Below are 22,491 nucleotides of genomic sequence, written 5' to 3'. Positions count from 1 at the left end.
ACAGTACTGTGTCTCTGCAGCACTCCTCACTAAGCAGTAGTCAAATTCTCCAGGGAAAATGCATCTACACCACAGCTCCTCACGGGAGAAGAGTGGAAACCTTCCGAGAAGTCAAGAGCCAAGTGGCAGAACACATCACCTCTCCAAGAATTTCCTAAGCAGATGCCACACCTGAGCCACGCTGAGAGGAACCTGGCCCACAGGGTGTTTCACATTACTGCTGCCCATCTGGGACCTGCTTGGAGTTAAATCCTGCAACCTCTGACTGTGCATTTTACTTTTTGCCTCAACGCTGTTTTCCAGGTACTGCATATAGTGCAAACCCAATTAAATCTTACTTAACAAGAATAAACAGAAATTCCAGTTAGGACACAGAATATTTTAAGTCAGTTATTGCACACGTCAGGTTATTCCACAGGCTCAAACCTGCCCTCATATTCCGTTTTAAAAAGTGACAAACAGAGAACTGCCATCTGTTTACACCTGCCCTCTTTGTTCATCATCGCTACCTTTTGCTGTTTTTCTTCCCTAGGTTGAGTATCTACAAACTAAATATTTCAGGGAGTGGCTAATGACATGTAAAATGAGAGCCTGGGCTTATGGCTGGTACTGTACACCAGAGGAGCCTCTTAGGAAAAAAAAAAAAAAGCATTAGTCAGAGCCCAGACTAACATATGGTCCATATGAGGAACCAGTCAGCTTTTGCTTTGCTCATGCAGAACTTTCCCACCCAGCTTTGCAGGGACAACAATCCATTTGCTTTCCCCAGTGACAGCTGCACGAAGCACATGGCTGCTTTAGTGAAGGACAAGCAGCAGAGATTCACCAATTCATTAAAAACCCAACTGAAACACTTTTCTGTAATGCCCTCTCCCAGCCGGTTAAAAAACTCCCAAGGACCTGAACAGATTTAGCATGGACAGCAGCACCTGGTGCAGAAGAAAGCAGGAGAAGCCATGAAGCAGAACAAAAGCACTGCTGTATGAACCAGACTCCACCATGGAGCTGCCTCATCTGCACAGTGCTGCGTGTGGAGGAAATAAATCCAGCCCGGAGCACTGGGCATTCACCATAGGGCTATACAAGCCCCCAGGTGCTGTTACCTGTAGTTTGGCTCTGGCTGCCTTCAGGTGGGGCTGCTGGAATCCAGTGGCAGTGGCAGAGATGGCAGCAGTTCCAAACTCACGGTCAACTACCACAGTCTGTAAGCCTAGAGTGCAACAAAGATGAAAAATACACTTAGCTCCTCTAGGATTGTTCTCATCAGACAAGAACTTCCTCTCTCCAGACAGGTTCTAGATGTTGGATTTGGTTCCCTTTTTCTCCTCTCTGCAATAGCACGCACTAAAAAACACACAATGACGTTAAGATCAAGTATGACTGCAGATTACAGTCATTTCTTAATCAAACTCATTACCAAACAGATTTAATCCTGATGTTCAAACAACAAAATGCTCATTTCAACCCACTCATACCATGCATTTTCTTCTGACCATTCCCCTCCTCCTTCAGAGTCAGCTCCATTGGCAGCTCGGGCTCAATACGAGCAATGGCCTTATTTGTGGATTCCCACACCACACTAAGAGAGCTGAAGTTGTCAAATTTCCTGCCTTGCTGGTCATAGGCAGCCAAATCCAGCATTGGATTGCGGTAATTGGAAACGGGAACCTGAAAAAGAAGGAATATTTTGAACTGGACAGATACAGGAGGAGTTTTCAACCATTAAAGAAAACATATGCTGAGTTCCATGAGGTTTGTTACAACACCAATACATAAGGAATGTTCATCAAAATGCATTAAACTGTGCTCCAAGAGCCCTGAGATCATCTCAGTTGGTCAGAGCACGGTGCTGGTCACACCAGCTGGGTTCAGCCCTGTCTGGGCCATTTGGAGTGGGACTCCAGGATCCTTGTGGGTCCCTTCCAACTCAGAGCATTCTGTGAACCTCTGAACTCTAAGGGGGTTTTCCTGGAGCAGGGCTTTGGGGATTTTTTAGCCAGTGAACTACCTTAAAACAAACAAACAAAAAAACCTCCAAACCAACAACAACAAAATTGAACCACAGCTCAACAAAATTGCTTTTAGAATTCAAACAAATTATGACAAACACTGCTGTTTGTTAAAGCTCAAAATTCTGGTGTTGTTCTGGTGAAGCGCATTAGCAGCAGGCTGACGCATAATGGAGCCAGAAAAGCAGGTGAGCTCTGAGGTGGCTAATAATACACAACAATCTCCTTCTCCTCTTGTTATTACATAGAAGCCCTTTAAAATGATTCATCCCTGGCATTTTTAGGGAAGGAGGATGACTTTTACATTTGCCTGGGAATATTAACACGACAAAACATGGCTTACTCAGCAGCTAACATGTGACAACACTCGTTAGGAATAAAAACAGAATAGCAAAGTTCTTCATGCCTGATAATGTCCCCATATCCATTGTCCATTTACTGCAGGAGCCCCAAGCCTGCTCTGTGCAGGACCTCCCAAGGGCACCAGTGTGGCCACAGCTCCAGTTACTGCTCCTCCTCTTGCAGCAGCTCAGATGCTTTATTTCACACATGGAGCTCCAAACACTGATTTTTCAGCTGTAAATGCAGTGATTTCTCCTTGTCCTGTAAGCTTCCCAGGCTTACCACTTGCTTGTTCTGCTGGAGCAAAGGGCAGGAGAGATCAAGCTGAGGGCTGCCATAAACAGGGATCAAAGCCAGCCGGGAAGGGACAGCACAGACAAACTTGGCCACAGCAGGTTCCACCACTGGGAAGGGGTTGGTCACGGTGGGGCTGTTCCCAACTGTTAAGGTAATAACCTGAAAACAGCAAAGGAGGAAGGAGTTGAGTTCAGACATGCTGTATTTCCACAGGTTCCAGTTACACCGCGACATCAGAATGAAAAGCAAAAATACCATTCTTGGTGATTTACACAGGGAGATGTGAAAGGGGGAGAATATTTCATGAACGGCTCTTTATCACTATGAAAGTACCATTTCTGGGAATCCTTCCTAGGTTTCATGCTCATTACTATCAAACTGGATTCAAACAACAAATCTCTTGTAACTGAACAAGGAAACAGCAGGTGTTCTTGCAGAGTGAGAAAAGAACAGCCCAAAGGCAACATTTATAGTAACTTCAGTGTGTTTAAAAACATCTCATCTTTTATTTTAACATTCCTTTTTTAGCCTTCAGCAAGACGAAGGGGCTATAAAGCCAGAGAAGGCTGAGGCAGCTCTGGGCACCTGCCCCATCCCCTCTGGTGCCGGGCAGAGCCACGCAGGTGTGATGTGTTAGAGACAGCCAGCCTTGCACAGACCTGCACATCAACACCAAGGCCTGCTCCTTTTGAATCTGCACTTACAGAAACTGCTCCACTCTGCAAAGTGTCCACTGAGGAAATCAGTGGAACTTGGCAGCCCAACCAAAATGCTTAGGCCTTGCAGAATTGCGGGAGGAAAACATTATACCGAAGCTAAAAGCTGCATGGGCTGGGGAGGGTGAACAAAGCAGGAGAAAGCACTTCTGTACGCTGGAGAGAACAAAACCGGGTGGACAATGAGCACGGCCACACTCACCAAGGCTGCACAGAGAGCAGAGCAGTCAATTCCTGTGGCTGCCATTTGTCAGAATAAACAGAATTACACTGGAAGGTGACACGGTTAAGAGGAGCAGCTCAGACACGAGTCAGCCTGCTCACTAACTTCTGCTCTGATCCTGCTCATGCAAACTGAACTGCACCCATCAGGATGTTCAATGCATCCCACAGCACGAGGCATCCACGACTCGGGTTTACACTGCAATGCACCCATCCTAAACTGCTTTTTAACATAACGTTGTGAAACGCTCACTCTCAAACCTGCATCACAATGTATAAACAATGCACTTACCCGAGTTCTTTACTGGCTCATTATAAAAACATCTTGCCAGAGAACAGGCATATGGCACCGTAAATCTGCCTGGAGCCAGTTCTCAGTGCCTGATGGAGGGCAACACCGAGCCCTTCTGGCACTCACCTGCTCTCCCAGGCTCCTGCACAGCACCCTAACCCAGTGCTGGTTGTTGTTTCGAGGTGTGGGGGGTTCGAGTAAAGACAGGGCAATGCTTTCTGCATCCTCAGCAGTGACGTTCCTGAAGAACTTGGAAGGTTCTTGGACCCATGGCCTCGGTCCTCCTTCAAACAACATATCCTTAGAGGAGCCCAAAGTCACTAAAGCGACAGATGGCGGATCAATAACCTGCAATCAATCAATCAATTAAAAATTAATCATCTATTTACACAGCTTGGTTGTGCTCTGCAAAATAAACTTCCTTCTGAATGGAGCAGCTGTATTGGTTACTTGGATTAGGCTGTGATTTCTCCCTTGCAGTGGTTTGTCAGCACACTTAGTGAAAAACAGAGCTGCATCAAAACCCACAAGGATTCTGTCCAGCTGGATTACATTCAAAGGAAGCCATGGATCCAAAGAAAAGTTTTAGCTGCATTCTAATCACATCTCTCTCATGAAGAATTACAGCAAAAGGGAGACCCTTAATACAATCTTCTGAGCAGAGAGAGATAGCATTCTGCTACACTTTTAAAGTAGTTAAAATGAACGAAATAACGTCAAATCGTACTTTCACTTGACAGTGCTCTCTCCAGCAGTTCTGTGTATGTAATTATTCTCCTACACAAGTTTTACCTCAAACCTCTCTAACAAATTCTGCATTGACGTCTCTCTCTGGGACAGCCTGTGCTGTTCACCACCACAGCAATTAACCTGACGCTTAGCACACCAAAACCATTTCCAGTTTGTGTTTCACAAATCACATTACATCATTATAACCACAAATCTGGAGGCTTGGCACTAACATTTTTTCCACATTGGGGGAAAGCTACAGTCAGACAGTCAGACTTCAGCCTGCAGTCAGTGCTAGGCTCTGCAGGTGAGGAACAGAGCAGCCTCTTCTGCGCTTCCATCTCTTGACCCTGGACTCAGCTTCGTTCTGATTTTCTTCACTGAACCAGCCAGTGGTGGAGTGTAAACCCACCCAGCTCAGTTTTTCAAACCTATTCCCCACATAAGCAGCTCCCTGCCGTGTACAGGCATTCCGGTGATGGATGTCTCCAGGAGCAGAGGAAGCAGACTCACCCTCAGAGGCAGATACGCGGCGATGGCGATGCTGGCACTGAGGCGCACCTGCCCGTGGGTGTACACCGCCACCAGCCTGGTGGACCCCTGAAATTCAGCCTTCACCCTCACCCCGCTGCAAAAATCAGCAGTGGGCTTAAGTCTTCCTGTCAGAGAAATTAAAAATATACAAGAGCTTATTTGGAAAGAAATGCCCAGGGCATGAGCATCAAATTCTACATGGCTGTTTGAAGGGAGCCTACCAGAAACGTGGAGAGAACTTTTTACAGGGACGTGTAGGGACAAGACAAGGGGAGGTGGCTTCAAATAGAGAGGGATGGTTTAGATGGGATACTGGGAAAGAATTCTTGGCTGGGAGGGTGGTAGGGCCCTGGCACAGGGTGCCCAGAGCAGCTGTGGCTGCCCCTGGATCCCTGGAAGTGCTCAAAGCCAGGCTGGACAGGGCTTGGAGCAGCCTGGGACAGTGGGAGGTGTTCCTGTCCATGGCAGGGGCTGGGACTGGATGAGCTTTTAAGGTCTCTCCAACCCAAACCATTGTGCATAAAAAAGCCAACACATCCTCAAAACAAAACCACTTGGAAGCCGTCCCCTCTGAGGTGTGGCACTCCTGTGGGGACGCTGCACGGAGCCATGAATGGGTGATTTAAGGGAGAGGAGTGCCTTGGTAACACCAGTGCCCAATTTCACTTCCAGAGCAGGGGGAGTTGAAGCACCTTCAAGCGGGCTGAACACGGCAGGGTTCTCCAGCTCCAGGGCGAGCTCCAGGTGTGAGCAGTCGCTCAGGGGCACCAGCTCAGCCCCGTCCCCGCCGGTGCGGCCGCTGATCCTCAGGGGCAGCTCCAGCACCTGCCCCACGTGCGCTTCCACCCGGCAGGGAGCGAACTCCATGGCGCTGGGCTCGCTGACGTACACCTGCCCGAGGGAAGGACAAGGACAGCTGTGTGCCACCGCCCTGCTCACCCACAGCAGCCTCCCCTTACTGTGCTCCCGTAATTCTCTCTTCTGCTTTACAGACCTGCAAGTGTGGACTCTGTGCCGTCTCCAGGAGATCTGATCGAGGCACCATCACCAGCTGGGGGAGGTTTAGCACCCACTAAAGAACCCACCTCAGACTGACCACAGATTTCATAACAATCGCTGTGATCAAAGCTTTTATTTGCAGTATCTTAACTGCTTAATCTTCTGCAACCGGCTTCAGGATATCAAACCATATGGTACAGAGTTAAAACTGCAATCTGTGTGGATTAACCACTCCTAAAACTACTACTACTAAAAACTTGTTCACTGAGGTCAGTAAACAGAACTCTGTTCCACAAAGAAAGCAGCTCCTAACACAGGAACAAAGGCATTCAAAAATAACCTATTCAGATTGTGCAATACACTGCTCTGAAAGCTCACATGGACAGAAGGTTCCTTTCTGTCTTCAGGCTTTGACTTATGTTTGAGGATAAGAAGTTTTAGCTGAAAAAAACCTTCATTCCTGTGTCTCTGGCTGGCAACTGTTGCACTGCTAAAAAGCAGCATCCTGGGTTGTTCAGAGAATTATTTCAGAGCAAGTATGTAAGCTAAATTCTGAACAGATTTGAATTCATGTCACACCCCTCCCTTTGGGGCCACCAGATGTACTGTTCCTGCATTCTCCTCACCCCACACCACACATGGACCACCACAACCTAAGAACGGGGGATGGTCTGCAGAGACACCACAAAACACCTCTTGGGAGCTACATTTGTCATTACCATTTTCTCCTAACTTTCCTAAAATACTGGTTTTTCTTGGCCAGCTTAGGTATCTGGAGTCAGTCTGCAGCACTGTGCTCACTTCAGTTATTCCTCCAGACAGAAATTTCCTTGCACACCCTGATAATAACTGCCACCCTTCAAGGGAGAACACCCACCTACCACCTGAGAGAATGAATTTTTAGTTTGGCTTGTCTGCTTAGATGGCCAGGAGTCAATTACCATTTCCTTCCTGCACTGAAAACTTCCAACAAGGAAAAAGACTTGCCAAGGAAACCAGGACGGGGCAAAAATGGGAGTAAAGTTATTGCACTGGACAGTGTTGGATTCCCTAAAACCTCAACCTGCCCCAGGGGAGGAGGTGGAAGGGGAACGCCCATGGCAACCCAAAAGCCATATTCAAGAGCAATCAGTGGAAAATCAATCTCTCACCTTCATTTCTCCATAATGCAACGGATTCCGAACGTCGAACGCCTGGATGATGCTGACCCCAGCATCACTCCCAGTGCTCATGACTCCTTTGACTGTCACTGTGGCTACTGCCTGGTTAGAAGAGGACCAGCTGAAGTTGCCACTTCCACCCTGAGCCTGGAACACAGAGGGAAAAAGCTTTCAAACATTAAATCCAGTACATGGTTCTCACATTTCGCAGCTTTGGGCATCTTGCCTTTGGATATCTTGCATGAAAACCAGGAATGCACTGAGAATGGGACATACAAATAAAATAACACCTCACAACTTAATAAGCAAGATGAAATAAGAGGGAGATGAGAAGACTGCTATGCTTCATTCATTTTAATTTCAGCTTCTTTCACACTCCAAAATAAATGTCAAAAGTTCCATCAGAGTAAAACATGGGTGAACACTGGAGCAATTTTTTTATGTATATTGTTTTCATTTCTTTAACTTTGTCAGCATTTTCTTTAACCTATTTCATACTTACAAAGGTGATAAATCTTGTCTAGAGGGACAGTGTGAAAAACAAACAAATTGAAGTTATGCAGGAGCTTAGCTAGTAATTTTTACCAGGAAAAGAGAGTAAAAAGATAATGAAGAGAAGGGTCATTTCCCTTCTTCCTTCCTCTGAGCACGTGCACAACCTGATTACACAAGGACACAGACAAATTAATAAATAGGTGGTGGTGTGCTACAGGAGATGCACGGGATGTGGTGAGAAAGGCTGAAAGAACTCCAGAGTTCAGCATATTTGTAAAGGTATTTTAGTTGAAACAGGGAGATGAGCAGAAACCAGAAATACCCAATTTTTAATAACTGTATGAAGTCTCACATCCTTGCCATAAACTCAAGACAGCTCACTGCGCTGTCCCTCTCTGGCAGTCAGTCAGTCTGCAGGGAGGAGAGGAAGGGTAAAGCAGCCTCCCCTGCAGCCTGGTCATTCCCCAGAGCCCGGCAGGAGCTCCACACTGCTACCTGGGAGGGATGCCCTCCCCAGGAAGCTCCAGGTGCCCAGCCCCACACTGCTGGCACTGCACCTCCCGTGGACTGCAGGAAGGCAACAGGAACCATCTCACTAGCAAAAAGATGAGCAAAGCAACCCCCAACAAACCAGGCAGCTGACAAAGGAAAACCTGCCAGGCATTCTGACACCATCTGGAGGGAGAGACTCCAGCTATAAACAGAATTTGGCTAGATCCAAGGACCCTTTCAATTTATTTTCAGAAAAACTTTATTCACTCATTCGAAATAGCCTGACCGAAGCTATGGAGTGGGAGGCACACTCTGATGGAGAGGCAGGAACAGTTGAGCTGTGTGTGCTGCTGACAACCACTGGTACTGTGGGACAGAGAGACCAGAAGAAAGGTCCCAGTTTCAGCAAAATTTAAATCTTGGGAGAAAAAAGTTTCTGTGTTTTTACTGAAAAATAATCAGAGTAAGAACAGCGACAAGATTATTGCAGTACCATGAAGGAATGCTCTCTAGTGAGACACTTCATTATATATGCAAGATAAGGTGAGGTAAGAACAGCACTGTGAGAGAGGCAGGAAACAACTGCATTTCCTTTCCCTTCCTGGGAAAACTCCAGCAGAATTACGATGAAGTACCAAAAATGCAGATTTGTACTAAGAATTTTTACCACACTCTGCTGGTGTGGTCAGGAACAGCATGAAGTAAACCAACACACAAGAGGAGATGCAGGGCCTAATTCAACCTTTAGACTGACACTGGAGAATGCAGTTTAATCCCTACGGGGTCGATTCTCTCCATGGAGTCACTGAACCAGTAAGGCTGGAAAAGACCTCGGAGACTATCAAGCCCACCACTGAAGCACATCCTCAGGGGCCACAACGCCATGGTTCTTGAGCGCTCCCAGGGCTGGTGAGTCCACCACTGCCCTGGGCAGGCTGTGCCAGTGCTTGGCAACTCTTTCTGTGGAGAAATGTTGTCCAATATCCAATCTAAATGTGAGGCTGTTTCCTCTCATCCTGTGCCTTGCTACCTGGGAGGAGAGCCTGGCACCAAGTGTCCTGCTGCCTATTTGGATATGGTTTACTTAAGACAGACTCAAAACTGAGCACTACCTTATGCTAAAACGGAGAGGCAGGAACTGTGCATCTCACACTTAGTGCAGGGTCTGAGTATCACTGGCCAGGATAAGAGGCTGGGCTGAGAAAGCACAACTTTCTTTTCCTTACTTAGACTGCAGATACTGGAACACAAACCATTTGTTTCATGAAGCGTAAGGAATAACTGACAGCTTGGGAGCAAAGACACACCTAAAAAACATGGAAATCTTCCTTTCTGTAAATGAGCTGTGGCCTTTGCCTCCCTGGAAATTTGTATTAGGAGCACGAGGTGTGCGCCTAGTGAAGAATACTGATGTCCTAGGCTGGCAGAAAGCTGCTAATTAATCTTGTCATGCCCTTTTTGTAGTCACTTCACACTCCCATTCCTATTTTTGATCCTTGCCAGCAAAGGGCAGCCTCTAATGATTGCTGTGGAGCTTTGGATATAGGATGCTTCCGGGAATTCCAAACCACTCCAGGCATAGCTGAGTGGTACATGCCTGAGGGAGAGAGGAAGGGAAAACAAGAGGTAGAAGTCAGGAGGGGTTTTATGTTTGCTGGTTTCTTGGTGCCCTTTTAAAATTATATATTAATTCCTGTAACTAACATCCCATGGAGTTCCTCCAAATTACATTTTGGATGCCACCGTGCCTGAAGTATCCAAAATCAACCCCACCTCAGTGTGGTTTGATACTGAGCAACACTCCCTGCGGCTGGGTACCTCCTTGGCATACCTGGATGGTGTACTGGTACACTCCTGCTCTTGGCTGCCAAGGAAACATCAGAATGCTGGGCAAAAGAAATATTGGAACATAGATCTCCACATCCTGCTGGTTTTGCACCGGAACTGGTAAGGTATGAACACCTCCATCCTGCAAAAGTGCAAAGGCACAGTGTTATAAACGGCACCACAGAGCTTCCCAGAGTTAATGTTCAGTCCTTATGCACAGACAAATCCTTGAAAACACCTCAGAGAGGAAGGAAAACTATTTAGGATCACCTACGAACAGAGCTCCTTGTGAGCAAACAGCTCCTGGCAGCAAGGTGTGCCACTATTAAGTGAGTGCTATTGCTACGAAGATCCCGGTACCCACATCAGTAAAAAAGGCAAACAGCAAGAAGAAATACACTCTTTCACTGCTCCTATTTTGAGACCTCAGTCTGGAGGCTCAACACCTAGATTTCCTCTTTGCTCACCCCCCTGTGTATAAATTCAGCCTGGAAGAGCCACTGCCCAGCCCCTCAGACGCTGGCCTTCAGAGCTCTGCTGTCCCTGCAGTGCCACAACCCTCTGGCACAACACACTGCTACTGCAGTTCTGAGGGAAAAACAGCTCCCAGGGGATGCCTTTCCAACCAAGAGAACACCTGACACAGAGAATGACCGTGGCTTATGGCATCCAAGGAGCTACTAAACCCTGCTCAAGGAATCACTGAAATGATTTCACAGCAAATGGGTCGAAGTGTCGAATTCTCAAGCAAAAGCATCTCACTTCCACACCACGTGCCCTAGTTAGCCACACATTCAGCAGCCTGCCCAACCAGCAGAAAGTTAATGAATATTAATTTGGAGAAATGTGCAGGCTGATACATTTGGCAGATTGTCATTCCAGAGTTTAAGGTCACTTACCAACTGATAGCAAACTTCCCCAATGTAACTGACTGCAGAACAAGGCCAGGGTATGAGAGTGATGATCCTACCACAATAAAGTGTAAAATTCCCTCAGCCCGTGAGAGGCCCCTTGCCCAGCACAAGGATCTGCCACGAGAAAAGAAATCAGTGCTGTGCACCACCGCCTTAACACGAGCTTGCCACATGCTCGGGAACAAAACCCCACAGCCTTTATTTAAGCAAATCCTCTGTTGACTCAATTGACAGTTTTCATGAAGAAAGGATTTCAGGATTTGGTTCTTAATCTGTTCAAACAAAGACAGCTCAGACCCATGTAATTCTTAGCTTTCCTTTGCTAGGAAGCCACTACTGCACAGCTCAATTATTTTTAGGGCTGCCAGTGAAGCAGAGGAGTTTTCACAAAGACACACCTGATCAACTACTGACGTCAGGGCAGCATCAATCGTGGTCAGGCCCGCCTTCACTGCCATCACATAGTGATAGGATCCATTCAGAGAGGACTGCAGCACCTCAAAGTATTCTTTGGACAGCTCTGTAGTAATCCTGATGTTCTAAAAGCAAAACATGAGATAGAAATTGCCACAGGTAACTGACATCAAGAGAGGGCAGAAAGCTGTAACCATACAACCACCACTGTTTAACAACATGGTTCAAATACACACTGTTGAAACTGGTCAGAACTTTCCCTACGGAAGTCTCAGCCTTTCAGTGTGATTTTACCTTTAGACTCAACATTAACTCCACAGAAAGTTTTTTTTTTTTAATTATCAGCAACATGTAATTTAACATGGAAGTATCCAAATCTATACCAGTAAATAATTTGTATTTTACAGTATTTTTCTAATTGTTTCCTTCTTCAACACAGAAGAACAAGTGAATATACTGCACACTACTGAGCTCCACCCCAAACTCAGATCTGTATCCCAAAAAGCAATTAGGGGCAAATAAAATTACGTTCCCATAGCTTCAACAGTCTGAAATGCAGTAATTTAATAATTTTTTTCTTGTTGCAACTGAACAATTTAAATTAAGTTTCCTTTGTAGTTTTTTTAAGAACTGTGTCTATTTGGTACCTAGTATATTGAATTTAGGAGGAAGGTTTTCCCTGTGAGGGTGTTGAGGCCCTGGCACAGGGTGCCAGAGCAGCTGTGGCTGCCCCTGGATCCTGGCAGTGCCCAAGGCCAGGCTGGACACTGGGGCTTGGAGCAGCCTGGGACAGTGGGAGGCGTCCCTGCCATGGCAGATGTGGCACTGGATGATTTAAGGTTGCTCCAAGCCCCATCCAACCTGAAGGACATTGCCCAACTTCCATTTTTTATCTACAGCACTTAAGACTCCAGTAATTTCACATGAATCACCCAGAGTAACAACAACAAAACAAATGGAAAAAATGAAAAGGCAAGAACCAACATGCTTTGCACTGTCCTGTCTCTATGTAAATAAGAAACTACTCGAATAATCTCAAAGCAGGTCAGGATTTAGGAGGCAGTCACTGAAAAGTATCTAAACATTTCAACTTACATCAGATAAATACACCTTATTGCTTGATTTATCATACACGTCAATCGTAATTTCATAAAGTCTGCCCGTTTCCAGGACCCATCTGTCACCTGGATGAACTGTAAATCCTGCAAAACAGGAAATATTGAACAGCACAAACCAACAGCCTCTTTAATGGAGAAAAGCATTTCGCTTCTGGTGCTCGCACTCTGCAGATGAACATTCATTATTTTAAACTGCTGACTCCAGAGATAAAAGAAAATACATTAAATCTATTTCACGTTGAGCGACTTTTACGAATAGACTTGCTTCTCTGTGAAAACTAACACCAAACGGAAGCATGGAGATAGAGCATGAAAATCCCAGAAACAGGGCCAGAAATTGCATTAAACAATCAGGAAGACTGCAGCAACACCAACCCAAATACGCAGGAGGTACCACATAGACAGTGCTGTTGGGCAGCCTGGACACCCCCTGCATGCGGATATCTGAGGGCTCCGTCAAGGAACACACAGCTTCAGCACAAGCCAAGTCAGGATCAGCATTCTCCTGGCACTCCTCACACCTCTTTGGCTATTTTAAAGCTAACTGTACACTGCAAATTAACCCCACTTCACTGCAAGACAGCGAGTACTCTGGAGAGATCTCACTAGAGAACACAATGATTGAAATACAAAAATTAAATAAAGCCCCATCACATTTCTACAGTGACTGAGGGGAACAGACACGATGTAAATGATCTTCTGCCAACCTAGTCTGTTATAACATTCCAAGGCATCAGAGAGCTCTGCTGAGACTGAATTCCCAGCCGTGCTGCTTTCCATGGCTCCACCAGCGCTGCTGATCTGCAGACTCTCGGTACAAACGAGGATAACCTGGTCTTTCTGTGTAGCCAAGGGTGGAAAGTTCATCTCCTGCCACAGCGTGCTGGCTGGAGAAGCATTCCTGAGGAAGGATACTCTTGTGCACCAGGACCAGGTTGGCTTGGCCCTGCTGCAATGCAGTCACAGTGGATGTTGCCCGGTCCAGCTTGGCAACTGGCCGGGAGAGATCTCCCTTGGGATGGAGGACGTTGTTCTGGAGCTGCAGCTCGTACTGGTCTGATGGCATCGCTATTTCTGGAGGTGAAACAAAACACAGGAAACAATAAAAGCAGGTGTGGCAGTGTTTGGCTGCTGCTAATTATTGCTGATTATTTTTTATTGATGCCTAGTGCAGGTATTAAATCGTTTTTTCAGTGTCTTGTAAAAACAGCACTTCTGTCATCACATCAACACACACACAAAAAATGAGCTTCTTGGCAAATTTCATGTCTGTGAGACTGCAATTCCCAACTAATATCATCTCACTACTTAGACCTAACATTCAACCGATTTCCAGCTTCAAAAGGAAAAAAAAAAAAAAAAAGACAAAAGAGAAAAAAGGGACAAAAGGAAAAAAGGAGAGAGGAGAGAAAACTCAAGGCACTGCATTTTGAAATGGGCATAAAGCCAGCTAACCCACATTTATCAAGGCTTCACTTTGTGGAGCAAATCCATTTGCCAATAAAACATTTGCTGTTAGAAAAGTTACTAAACTAAATTTGGTAAGTAAGAAAGTCAGTTCCTTAGTGACTGTCACCATCTCAAATGACAGTGTTAGCTCCTATTTCAAGCTACCCTTGTCTTTACATCCTTGACAAATCTGCAGGAATATATTCTTAACAGCCACAATTTTTTTTTTTGACCTGAAGAACTAAACAGCTGTATCACTGTGCGCCTTAGGAAAACAGTATTAAACATTAACATAGTTTAAACAAAATTAATATTTCTCAGCAGTTAAAAATTCACACGAAGCATTAAAAAATAAAAATAAACGGGAGCAGAACAAACCTGTGATCTTCCCTTGCCTCAGTTTCTGAACTCTGTACTGAATTGATGTTCCTACCAGAAGATAAATGTCATACACTGGATTTAAAAGGATGTTTTCCAAAATAAGCAATCTGACTTCTGCAGGGTGTACATCCTGTTGATAGAGGGGCAAAGAAAAGCAACCACATTAAAAGCAGCTCATTTGTTTAAACAGACCATGCAGCAGGAACATAGAACCTAGAAGTGAAAAATATTAATTGCTGCAATTGGCTCTTTATTTTCATCTCGAATTTTGTCACAACAGGGCAATGCAAGGGACAGTGAATGGTACAGAGATCTGCTCTGTGCACACAGTGCAAGAATGAAGAAAAAACCCACGTCTGTACGAAGATCATTTTGGAGAATGCAGAAAAACTTGAGACAGATGCTCACTCAGACATTCAGAAATCCATCTTCCCCCCTGACATTCAGAAATCTTACCTTATAGATGCTTTCCTGAAGTCTTGCCTTTAATTTAGAACTCCCTGTCTTCATTCCAGACACCAGGATGGTATCTCCTTGCTTGGCAACTTTCTCCATTTCCAATATATAGGAAGGTGGGATGTAAGTGGATTCTAAGAACTTGAGTATACTGAAAGGTGAAGCAAAAAGTGAACAGAAAATTGTTAACAGACCTTCGTAAACCCACAGAGAAACACCACCAGCATCTATTCTCAGCCACTTCCATTTTAAGCCAATTTAAGATGTTTGCCTGGGAGTAGATATCCAAATTTTACTCATTCTTTGAGGTATCTGCAGCTAATTTCTGTGACAGATAAGTTTGTCTGAAGCTTGCTTGTGAGCTATCAGGAGACTGCACATGTTGTCTACAATGAACCCCTCCAGTTTGTTCAGTAGGGGAGACTGCAAAAACTGTCTGTTTTCTAGAAGAACTGATGTGCAAGACCCAAAGCTTATGTTTATAAAAGCAACAGCTCAACAAAGCCAGAACGTAACTCTGACCTCTCTCAAGGAGCCAGAATGCATCTAACAGATGACTATGAAAATTATCTACAAGCAGAAGACTTGTAGTAACTGCTGGAAACTTCAGTGAAAAGCGGCACAAGAGAGGGAAGGAATTTGCCAAGAATGGGCAAATGACAGGAAATTTTGGGAAGAGAAGCATGTTTTACAGGGTGTCACCTTCTGTGTGCACCTCATCAGCTTGGCTTCATGTGCACTTTCACAGTAAAACCAGTAGAGCCATATGGAGAACAGTCATGGATATTAACATATTCACGACGATTTTATTTTGCAAAGCTGTACCACTGTAGAACATTTTTATGCTATCATAGTACTCTACTAACAGTATAACGTTTATCAATATTAGTTTGGTTAAAATCACGTCAGCAAATGCTTATACTGAAAGAAAAAGCTCTGTATGTATCAGGACTTGGGATATCCAGTCCCACCAAGCCATTCATTCTGGCTCTCACTTGTACCTGCAGCTTCAGGTGTATTATGGGCTAAACAGGCTTTCCCCAGCTAAGGCTGCAAAATCAGCTTGTGTTTGCCCAGGAGCAAGTCTTGCTTGCTCCCCCCACTCCACCTGCAGCAGATTTGGAGTATCAGTTTGAGGATGGAAGCTGGCTGTTAACCTTTCTGCTCTGTAGGAGAGCTGGTTTCACAAGGAATCATCCTATTTCAACACCACATCTAAGTGCCCACTGACACCTGAAACTCTTGAGGTTCACAGAGCTCCTTTCTGAAATGGAAGGGGACTTTTTTCCTTAAAAAGCTAAAAATAAAACCCTGCTGAAATGCTGAGATAACCATCTTACTGATAAATCCTCCTTTTGCACAAGATGTTTCAGCAAGATCAACAACCACATCTGTTTATTTCTAATTATTGCATCAGAGCTACCAGAGCTGCTCGCTAACACTATCAATTAAACTAAACAAAGTGCCCAGGCTGTCGAGTAGGTAGATGCTTAAAAAAAGCCAACCTGAAAGAACTGACCCTTAACATCATTTTAGGCATCAGTTCAGTGAACTGCCTAGATGTGGGGAAGTATTTTTACACAGCAGTCTGAAGAGACTTTTGAGAGCAGAGGAAACGCCTTTACCGTAGAGCATTGTGCGAGTCTGAGAAGCCATCGGCCTCTGGGTCCTTCACCACTGTCCAGTCAAACACCAACCCTGCCAAAGTGCTGAAAGTGTTTCCTACAAACCAAACAACCAGGAGAAAACAAAAATAGAGAGCAGAGAAATAGAGAACAAACACAGAGTCTTCCTGGAACATAAACCATAACCTATTTCCCTGGGAAATTTCTCTATTTTATCCCTTGAGTTTACACAAACACCAAGCCACAAATCCAGCACTACACATAGGATAAAAACAAATTTGCTTTTTGTTATCAACGTAGCACCATACTTCACCAGGCATTCATGGTTTACAAACACAGGTGGGATGGGCTCAGTAAGTACCAAAAACAATTATTCAACCTTTAACAGCTTGACACATTATTTCCTTTCAGTAGGAAAAAAACCTAAAAAAACCCTTGTCTAAAAAAAACATTGCTTGGTGTGTTAAGCGTGCACAAAATTTGATTGTCGAAAGCATGGAATTCTTACCAGATCTTTTTTGGATGCTATAGACTACAAAAGCAGTAGTTTTCTGCTCCTATGAAGTAACAATGCATTTAGTCCAAATGCACTTATGAACCTAAGTGGTGCCTCCCAAAGTTAGTGTTTGTGTAGTAATTAACAGATTGAGCAATAGGTGATTGTTTTCAAACATCGCCTCTGACATTCCTGTCGGATACCTGACTGGTCATAAAAACATCCTTTTGCAAAATTCCTTAGACTACCTCAGCTCAAAAGAAAATACATTGTGAAGTTGTCCTTTTATCCAGAGAATCTCATTAAAATTCTCCACTTGACTTCAAACTATCAACTGCGTGACAAATAAAGCCAGTGCACGTATCACACAGCTAGAACTTTCAATATATATTCAATCTCCTACAAGCAGTTCTCTTACCTTCTGAATCCAAAGCATGAATTTTGAGCTCCAGCGGTGAATCCTCGAGGTAGAGCTCTCTCGTTGTGGACACCACTTGAATGCCATGAATCAAATCAACAATGGCATCACAGCGAAGCACTTGTCCAGTCACTTGAAGAGACATCAGGAAGAGCACAAGAAATCACAGCACTGGCTGCGCTCATCGAGAACAACGACAAGTCAAGCTGCACCTCAAATTCAGCCAGTGACACCAGACACTGACACTGAAGGAACCGAAACTTGGTTGTGACCTCGATGAACAAACTCGTGGTCAAACGGGGGCCCAGCAAGCAAGCAAAGCAGTTCCCTTGGCAGAATGGCAGAACAGAGCTGCAGAAACTCTGATTTTCATCTGCACTGACAGCTACAGGTGTTGTCTCCGAGTGCTCATGCAGAGCTGCTCCAGTGCTCTCGTGTCCCAGAGAAATTAATGACTTTTACCCACAGACAACAAACTCCCATAAACTCCTTCAGTCAATGACTGCACGGCATTTAACTGGCCATCTGCTTTTGCCTCTCTGTCACTATAAAAACTAACCAGGTCCATTGCATGACAAACACAAAAGCAACTTCCAGCTTTTTCAACAAGGAAATACCTGAATTAGTCATTTTTATTAAATATGTTTTTATATTTCCGTCACCCCCTCTATCTGTGGATTTTGGGGGGCGGGGGGGGTTTAAGAATTACTTTTTTGGGGGGCCTATCACTAAAATCATTAACACTTATCTGAGGCAAACGGAAAACCCATGCCCACGGAAAGTCCGGAGCGGCCGCGCGTAGGAACCCGAGTTTCTGTGCGCGGCTGCAGATCCCCGCCCCGCCGGCGGGACGCCGTGCAGAGGCAGCGCTCCGCTCAGACTCACGTGTGTCCTCGGCAGAGATGATGGCGGTGAGGCGCGTGGGCTGCGAGGAGCGCGCCTGGACCAGCGCTCTCTGCGAGCAGCGGCAGCCGTCCTGCCCCAGCGGCTCGATGCTGGCCACCTCCGGCCGCGTGGACGACCTGCGCGGGATGGGACGGCGTGGGGTCAGCGCACGGGCACGGCTCTGCCTTCGCCCCAGCAGCTCACCCGCCACGCCGGCAGAGGAGCGCTTTGGGAAGAGCCGGATGGAAGCAGCTCCTCGAGGACCCCGGCCAAGGCAAGCGTGGGCTGAGGACGGGGAAAGCCCAGGCCAGAGGAGGGGCAGGCAAGCTCAGCATTCTCCCCGCCACGGAATCAAACAACCTTCCCCCAAACCCAAGGAGCAGGCCAGGGCATAACTGAGTGGAGCCCAGCTCTCCCTTCCACCGTGCCAGAAACGTCGAGATAAAGCAACAACAAAGCTTGAGGAGTTATTAAAACCCAAGCCTCCTGAAGGCAAACCTGAGCTAGCAGCGATACACATCTGAGGGCCAAGTGCAGAGCCAGGGACACGTTCCAGCAGCCAAAGCCCTCGCTAAGCACTCCAGTCCTGGAGCTGGGCAGGGAGACGGAGACAAGCCAGCCCCGAAACAGCCCCACTGTGTGCCCGGGATCCGCTCACAAGGGCCCTTTGAAGGATTAAAACAATGAAAGCAAGCACTGATGGGTGACAAAGCTGCTTGGGAACCGCTTCCCCGGATGACAAGAGCAGCCCTGACGAAAACGCTGCACTAGCTGGTAAATGCAACCTAAACTGGGCACTGGACTTGTCCTGGTAGAGATGGGCAAGCTGGATGGGTTTAGATTTCTTTTCTGGAGGATGTACAAAAATGCCTCCCTGGGATGTGTGGGGAAAATTCTCTAACCCAGCAAGGAGCAGGAGGGGAGCTCCAAACCAGCTGCAATGTCACGCATTGCCCGAATCCCCACACACAGGTTCTACCTCCTTCTCTTAACGCTGCAACCCACAAACCCACACCAGCGAAAAAACCAAATTTCTCCTTAATTAAAATTGTATCTATTGAAAAGTAACACATCACACAACACTCAATTATCTGAGAGTTAACAGCAGCAGCCCAGGCAAGCACACACCTCTGCTTGTAGCCACTGCCATAAAATTCCAAATCCTGTTTCTATCCTTAAGCTCCCAACAGTATTTTGCTTACACAAGGAATAGTTCTAGAGGATTTTGAAACAACAGTACCAACTGCTGACCCAGAATTTCAAAGTATTTTATCTGATCAAGGAAAAAACAACCCACAGAAGTATGCAATGGGCAATTTAAACGCCAATTAGGAGCTTAAACCTGAAAATTGTTTGTTTATATCTATTCTATACACATAAACAATGTAGAAAAATATGCGCACATTTTTTATAGTAAGGTTTACACTGTTTCTAAAATAGTATGTTTTTCTGTATTAGCAGCACACTTAGCTTTGCTGTAAAAAATTAAAATTTTTTTAGAGATTAAGAGTTGGTAATTAGTTATTTTCACGCTGTTCTCAGGAACAACAAACAGTTTTCCAACACTTAGCAGATTTCTTTAAACAATATTAGCATTCACAACAAGTAAGGCTTTTCCTGTACTTGGCTGGTTGGCTTTTGAAGCTGACCATGTGCATTTGACTTGGTCCGCATGCAGGTATTTTTAAATAAGTAGTACATGTAGGAAATCGAATTTTATTTAGCTCTTTACACTGCTTAGTATTATCTGCCATTAGATTTTTTTGTTATTAATCTGAGGAGTTTGCATTCTTGCAGTCTGGAATTGATTGTGTTTACAACACAACAGGGGTTTCACTGTGGTTTGTATTTGTTCTTTTAATATCTGGCTATGAATTGTAATACAAAACCACTGTGGTTAGCACTAATAGCAGTGTTGTAAAACTGAATCTAATTACAGGATACTTTTCAGACTAGAAAAAGGGAGGAACAAAGATCAACAAAAATTAAATTTTAACTGTAAACTTACATACACTCCACAATTTTGAAAGAACTTTCAAGCTTTTACAGCTAAAAGCCACTCACTGCAGCAGAGAAATTGAGATTAGACACTATCTGCTTCCAGCAGTAGTTTAAGAGGTCAAGTATCAGCTGAATGTCCTCTTTTAATACCAATTTTACTCAAGTGGGCCTTTCTGAGGCTTGGTTTCCTATGGATTTGTATTTAAAACCAAATCTGCATGAGCAGTGCTTTTTCCAGCAGAACATACCAAGTATTTGATGAGCCCTCTATCACCCAGCAGTATCAGAAGCACATTCTGTTCACAGCTACCTGGAGGCAGGGCCAAGCACAGAGAGACAAGGGCATTAATCAGCCGGGCTGGAGATTACAGCAGCACTACTACTGGGTCCTGCACAGGCAAGAAAAAGAAACTTCAGCTCTAAGTGACAAAAAACCCACAATTTATACCCTCTGCCAACTCCAGCAGCTCTTCAGCAGCGTGTCCGTGTGTGACATTGAGAGCCGGGCTTGTCAGAGGGCAAAATTAGATCCTGAGGAGCCAGCAATGGGAGGCATTTCTGGCACGAGTTCCAGATCCCACTCCAGCTCCTGAAAGAAACAGCAAGGCAGGGAGGAAGCACTTGGAAGAACAGCCAGGAGGGAAGGGGAAAAAAAGCTCACCAAAGTCCCCAATCCGTATTTCCCTCAGAGTAAAGTCCTGCTTGCTGAGAAATGAATGGCACTGGCAAGGAGGCTGCCAGCCCTCTTGTCAGTTCATTTAATTCACAATTTCCATCCCCTCCATGGCCCCAGACACAGAGCCAAGGCTGTATCCACACATCTACCCAAAGGCAGGCTTGCATTTCTTATTGACTGTTCTGTACCACACATCAATACCCCACTAGATCATACTTCATTCATTTATCAGTTGGTTCAAGGATCAGGCACCTATTCCAATTTCTCCCCCCAGCAATTCTCTGTTGGTTCTTATTGCTCCCATGTTTTATACTGTTCCGCCAGCTCTTCGAACTAAACTCAACTGACTGAGTGAGCAGAAATCCACCTCTGTGCAGCTGCACCATGACTGGCAGCTGATCTGATCTGTTAGAATTTTATCAGGCATTTGGGCAGATATGCAGTCAGAGGGAAACTGGGTAGTAAAAGTTTCCAAGAGTTTGGGAAGATTGGACTGACCAATACACCAGGGACATTATATAGTCACTCTTGGGAATAAAAAATGAGCAGAAGTCTCAAAATATTTATTTCATGGGTGTTCAGCAATGAAAAGCTGCCCAAAATCAACAAGTCTGTCTGCCTTAGCAGGCAGGTGATGCTCAGACTGAGAAAAAGCTTTTTTCAACAGTAAACTTGCATCGATACTGACACATCAGCTCATAGAAACACCATTATTTCTTGTGCCTCCTGGGCTCTGTCAGAACACCTCTGCTACAGCCTCGCACCCCCTGCTCTGGTTCTGAGTGCTGGTTCAGCACTCTCAGGTAACACACACACACTCCTGAGCCACACCAGCACAGCCCCTCTCACTTCAGCAGCAAGGTAAAATAGGCTTTACTGGGCTCACCTTACCTCAGCCCAATTCTGAGCTCATGCTGACACTTCCAAAAGCTTGCAGCCCGGCTGGGAGAGCACAGCCAGGTGAGCAGGGAGAGGGAGAACACCCTGCTGCCCACGGCAATGCCTTACAAAAGGGAAGTGCAGAGCAGTGAGAAGCAGAGAGCGGGATAACAGGCATTATTTAAGATAATATGGACGTTAACAGTATCCCACACAAAGCATTTTTCAGTGAGAGCCAGACAGGTTTTTTTTAGACCAGTGATAAAACAGGTGATCCAGCAAACAACACAACTCCCAGATTACCAGGGATGAGACTACTGGTCTTAGAGCGAAGCAGCAGATCTCCATGAACAACACACTACTGATAGAGATCTGTAAAAGCATACACCCCACCAGATATATCCCACAGAGAAGTGAGATCAATCTACAACAAAAACACATCAAGGTAAGGAGCTAGAAAACGAGCTTTGCCAGCCAACTACCAGGACAGCAACACTGTGCAGAGGGTATGGGCTCTCTGGAAGCACCTGTGCATCCCACAGCTCCAACACCACTCCCTGGAAGCACCTGTGCATCCCACAGCTCCAACACCACCCTCTGGAAGCACCTGTGCATCCCACAGCTCCAACACCACCCTCTGGAAGCACCTGTGCATCCCACAGCTC

The 22,491-nt window shown here is 45.5% G+C and overlaps 1 protein-coding gene across 4 annotated transcripts in view; it reads right to left on the bottom strand.

Annotated features, from left to right (window-relative positions):
- NUP210 (nucleoporin 210) overlaps positions 1–22,491 on the bottom strand; it is an 86,277-nt gene that overhangs the window by 60,322 nt on the left and 3,464 nt on the right. For all 4 annotated transcript variants that reach the window (XR_005702865.2, XR_005702866.2, XR_005702868.2 and 1 more), the window contains exons 2-18: positions 18,271–18,407; positions 17,386–17,517; positions 16,472–16,568; positions 14,847–14,997; positions 14,388–14,520; positions 13,476–13,634; positions 12,936–13,004; positions 12,538–12,644; positions 11,427–11,567; positions 10,119–10,256; positions 7,292–7,447; positions 5,834–6,032; positions 5,121–5,266; positions 4,005–4,226; positions 2,634–2,807; positions 1,476–1,668; positions 1,104–1,210 (exon numbers count right to left, since the gene is read on the bottom strand). Coding sequence is in view for 1 of the 4 variants with exons in the window: in XM_040076470.2 (XP_039932404.1) it covers positions 1,104–1,210; positions 1,476–1,668; positions 2,634–2,807; positions 4,005–4,226; positions 5,121–5,266; positions 5,834–6,032; positions 7,292–7,447; positions 10,119–10,256; positions 11,427–11,567; positions 12,538–12,644; positions 12,936–13,004; positions 13,476–13,634; positions 14,388–14,520; positions 14,847–14,997; positions 16,472–16,568; positions 17,386–17,517; positions 18,271–18,407 (2,461 nt within the window). In the remaining 3 variants the exon portion in view is untranslated. The remainder of the gene's footprint in view (positions 1–1,103; positions 1,211–1,475; positions 1,669–2,633; positions 2,808–4,004; positions 4,227–5,120; positions 5,267–5,833; positions 6,033–7,291; positions 7,448–10,118; positions 10,257–11,426; positions 11,568–12,537; positions 12,645–12,935; positions 13,005–13,475; positions 13,635–14,387; positions 14,521–14,846; positions 14,998–16,471; positions 16,569–17,385; positions 17,518–18,270; positions 18,408–22,491) is intronic.

This window comes from Hirundo rustica, chromosome 12 (assembly GCF_015227805.2).
Source record: "Hirundo rustica isolate bHirRus1 chromosome 12, bHirRus1.pri.v3, whole genome shotgun sequence".
Taxonomy (NCBI): domain Eukaryota; kingdom Metazoa; phylum Chordata; class Aves; order Passeriformes; family Hirundinidae; genus Hirundo; species Hirundo rustica.
This window is presented reverse-complemented; position numbering and strand designations above follow the sequence as displayed.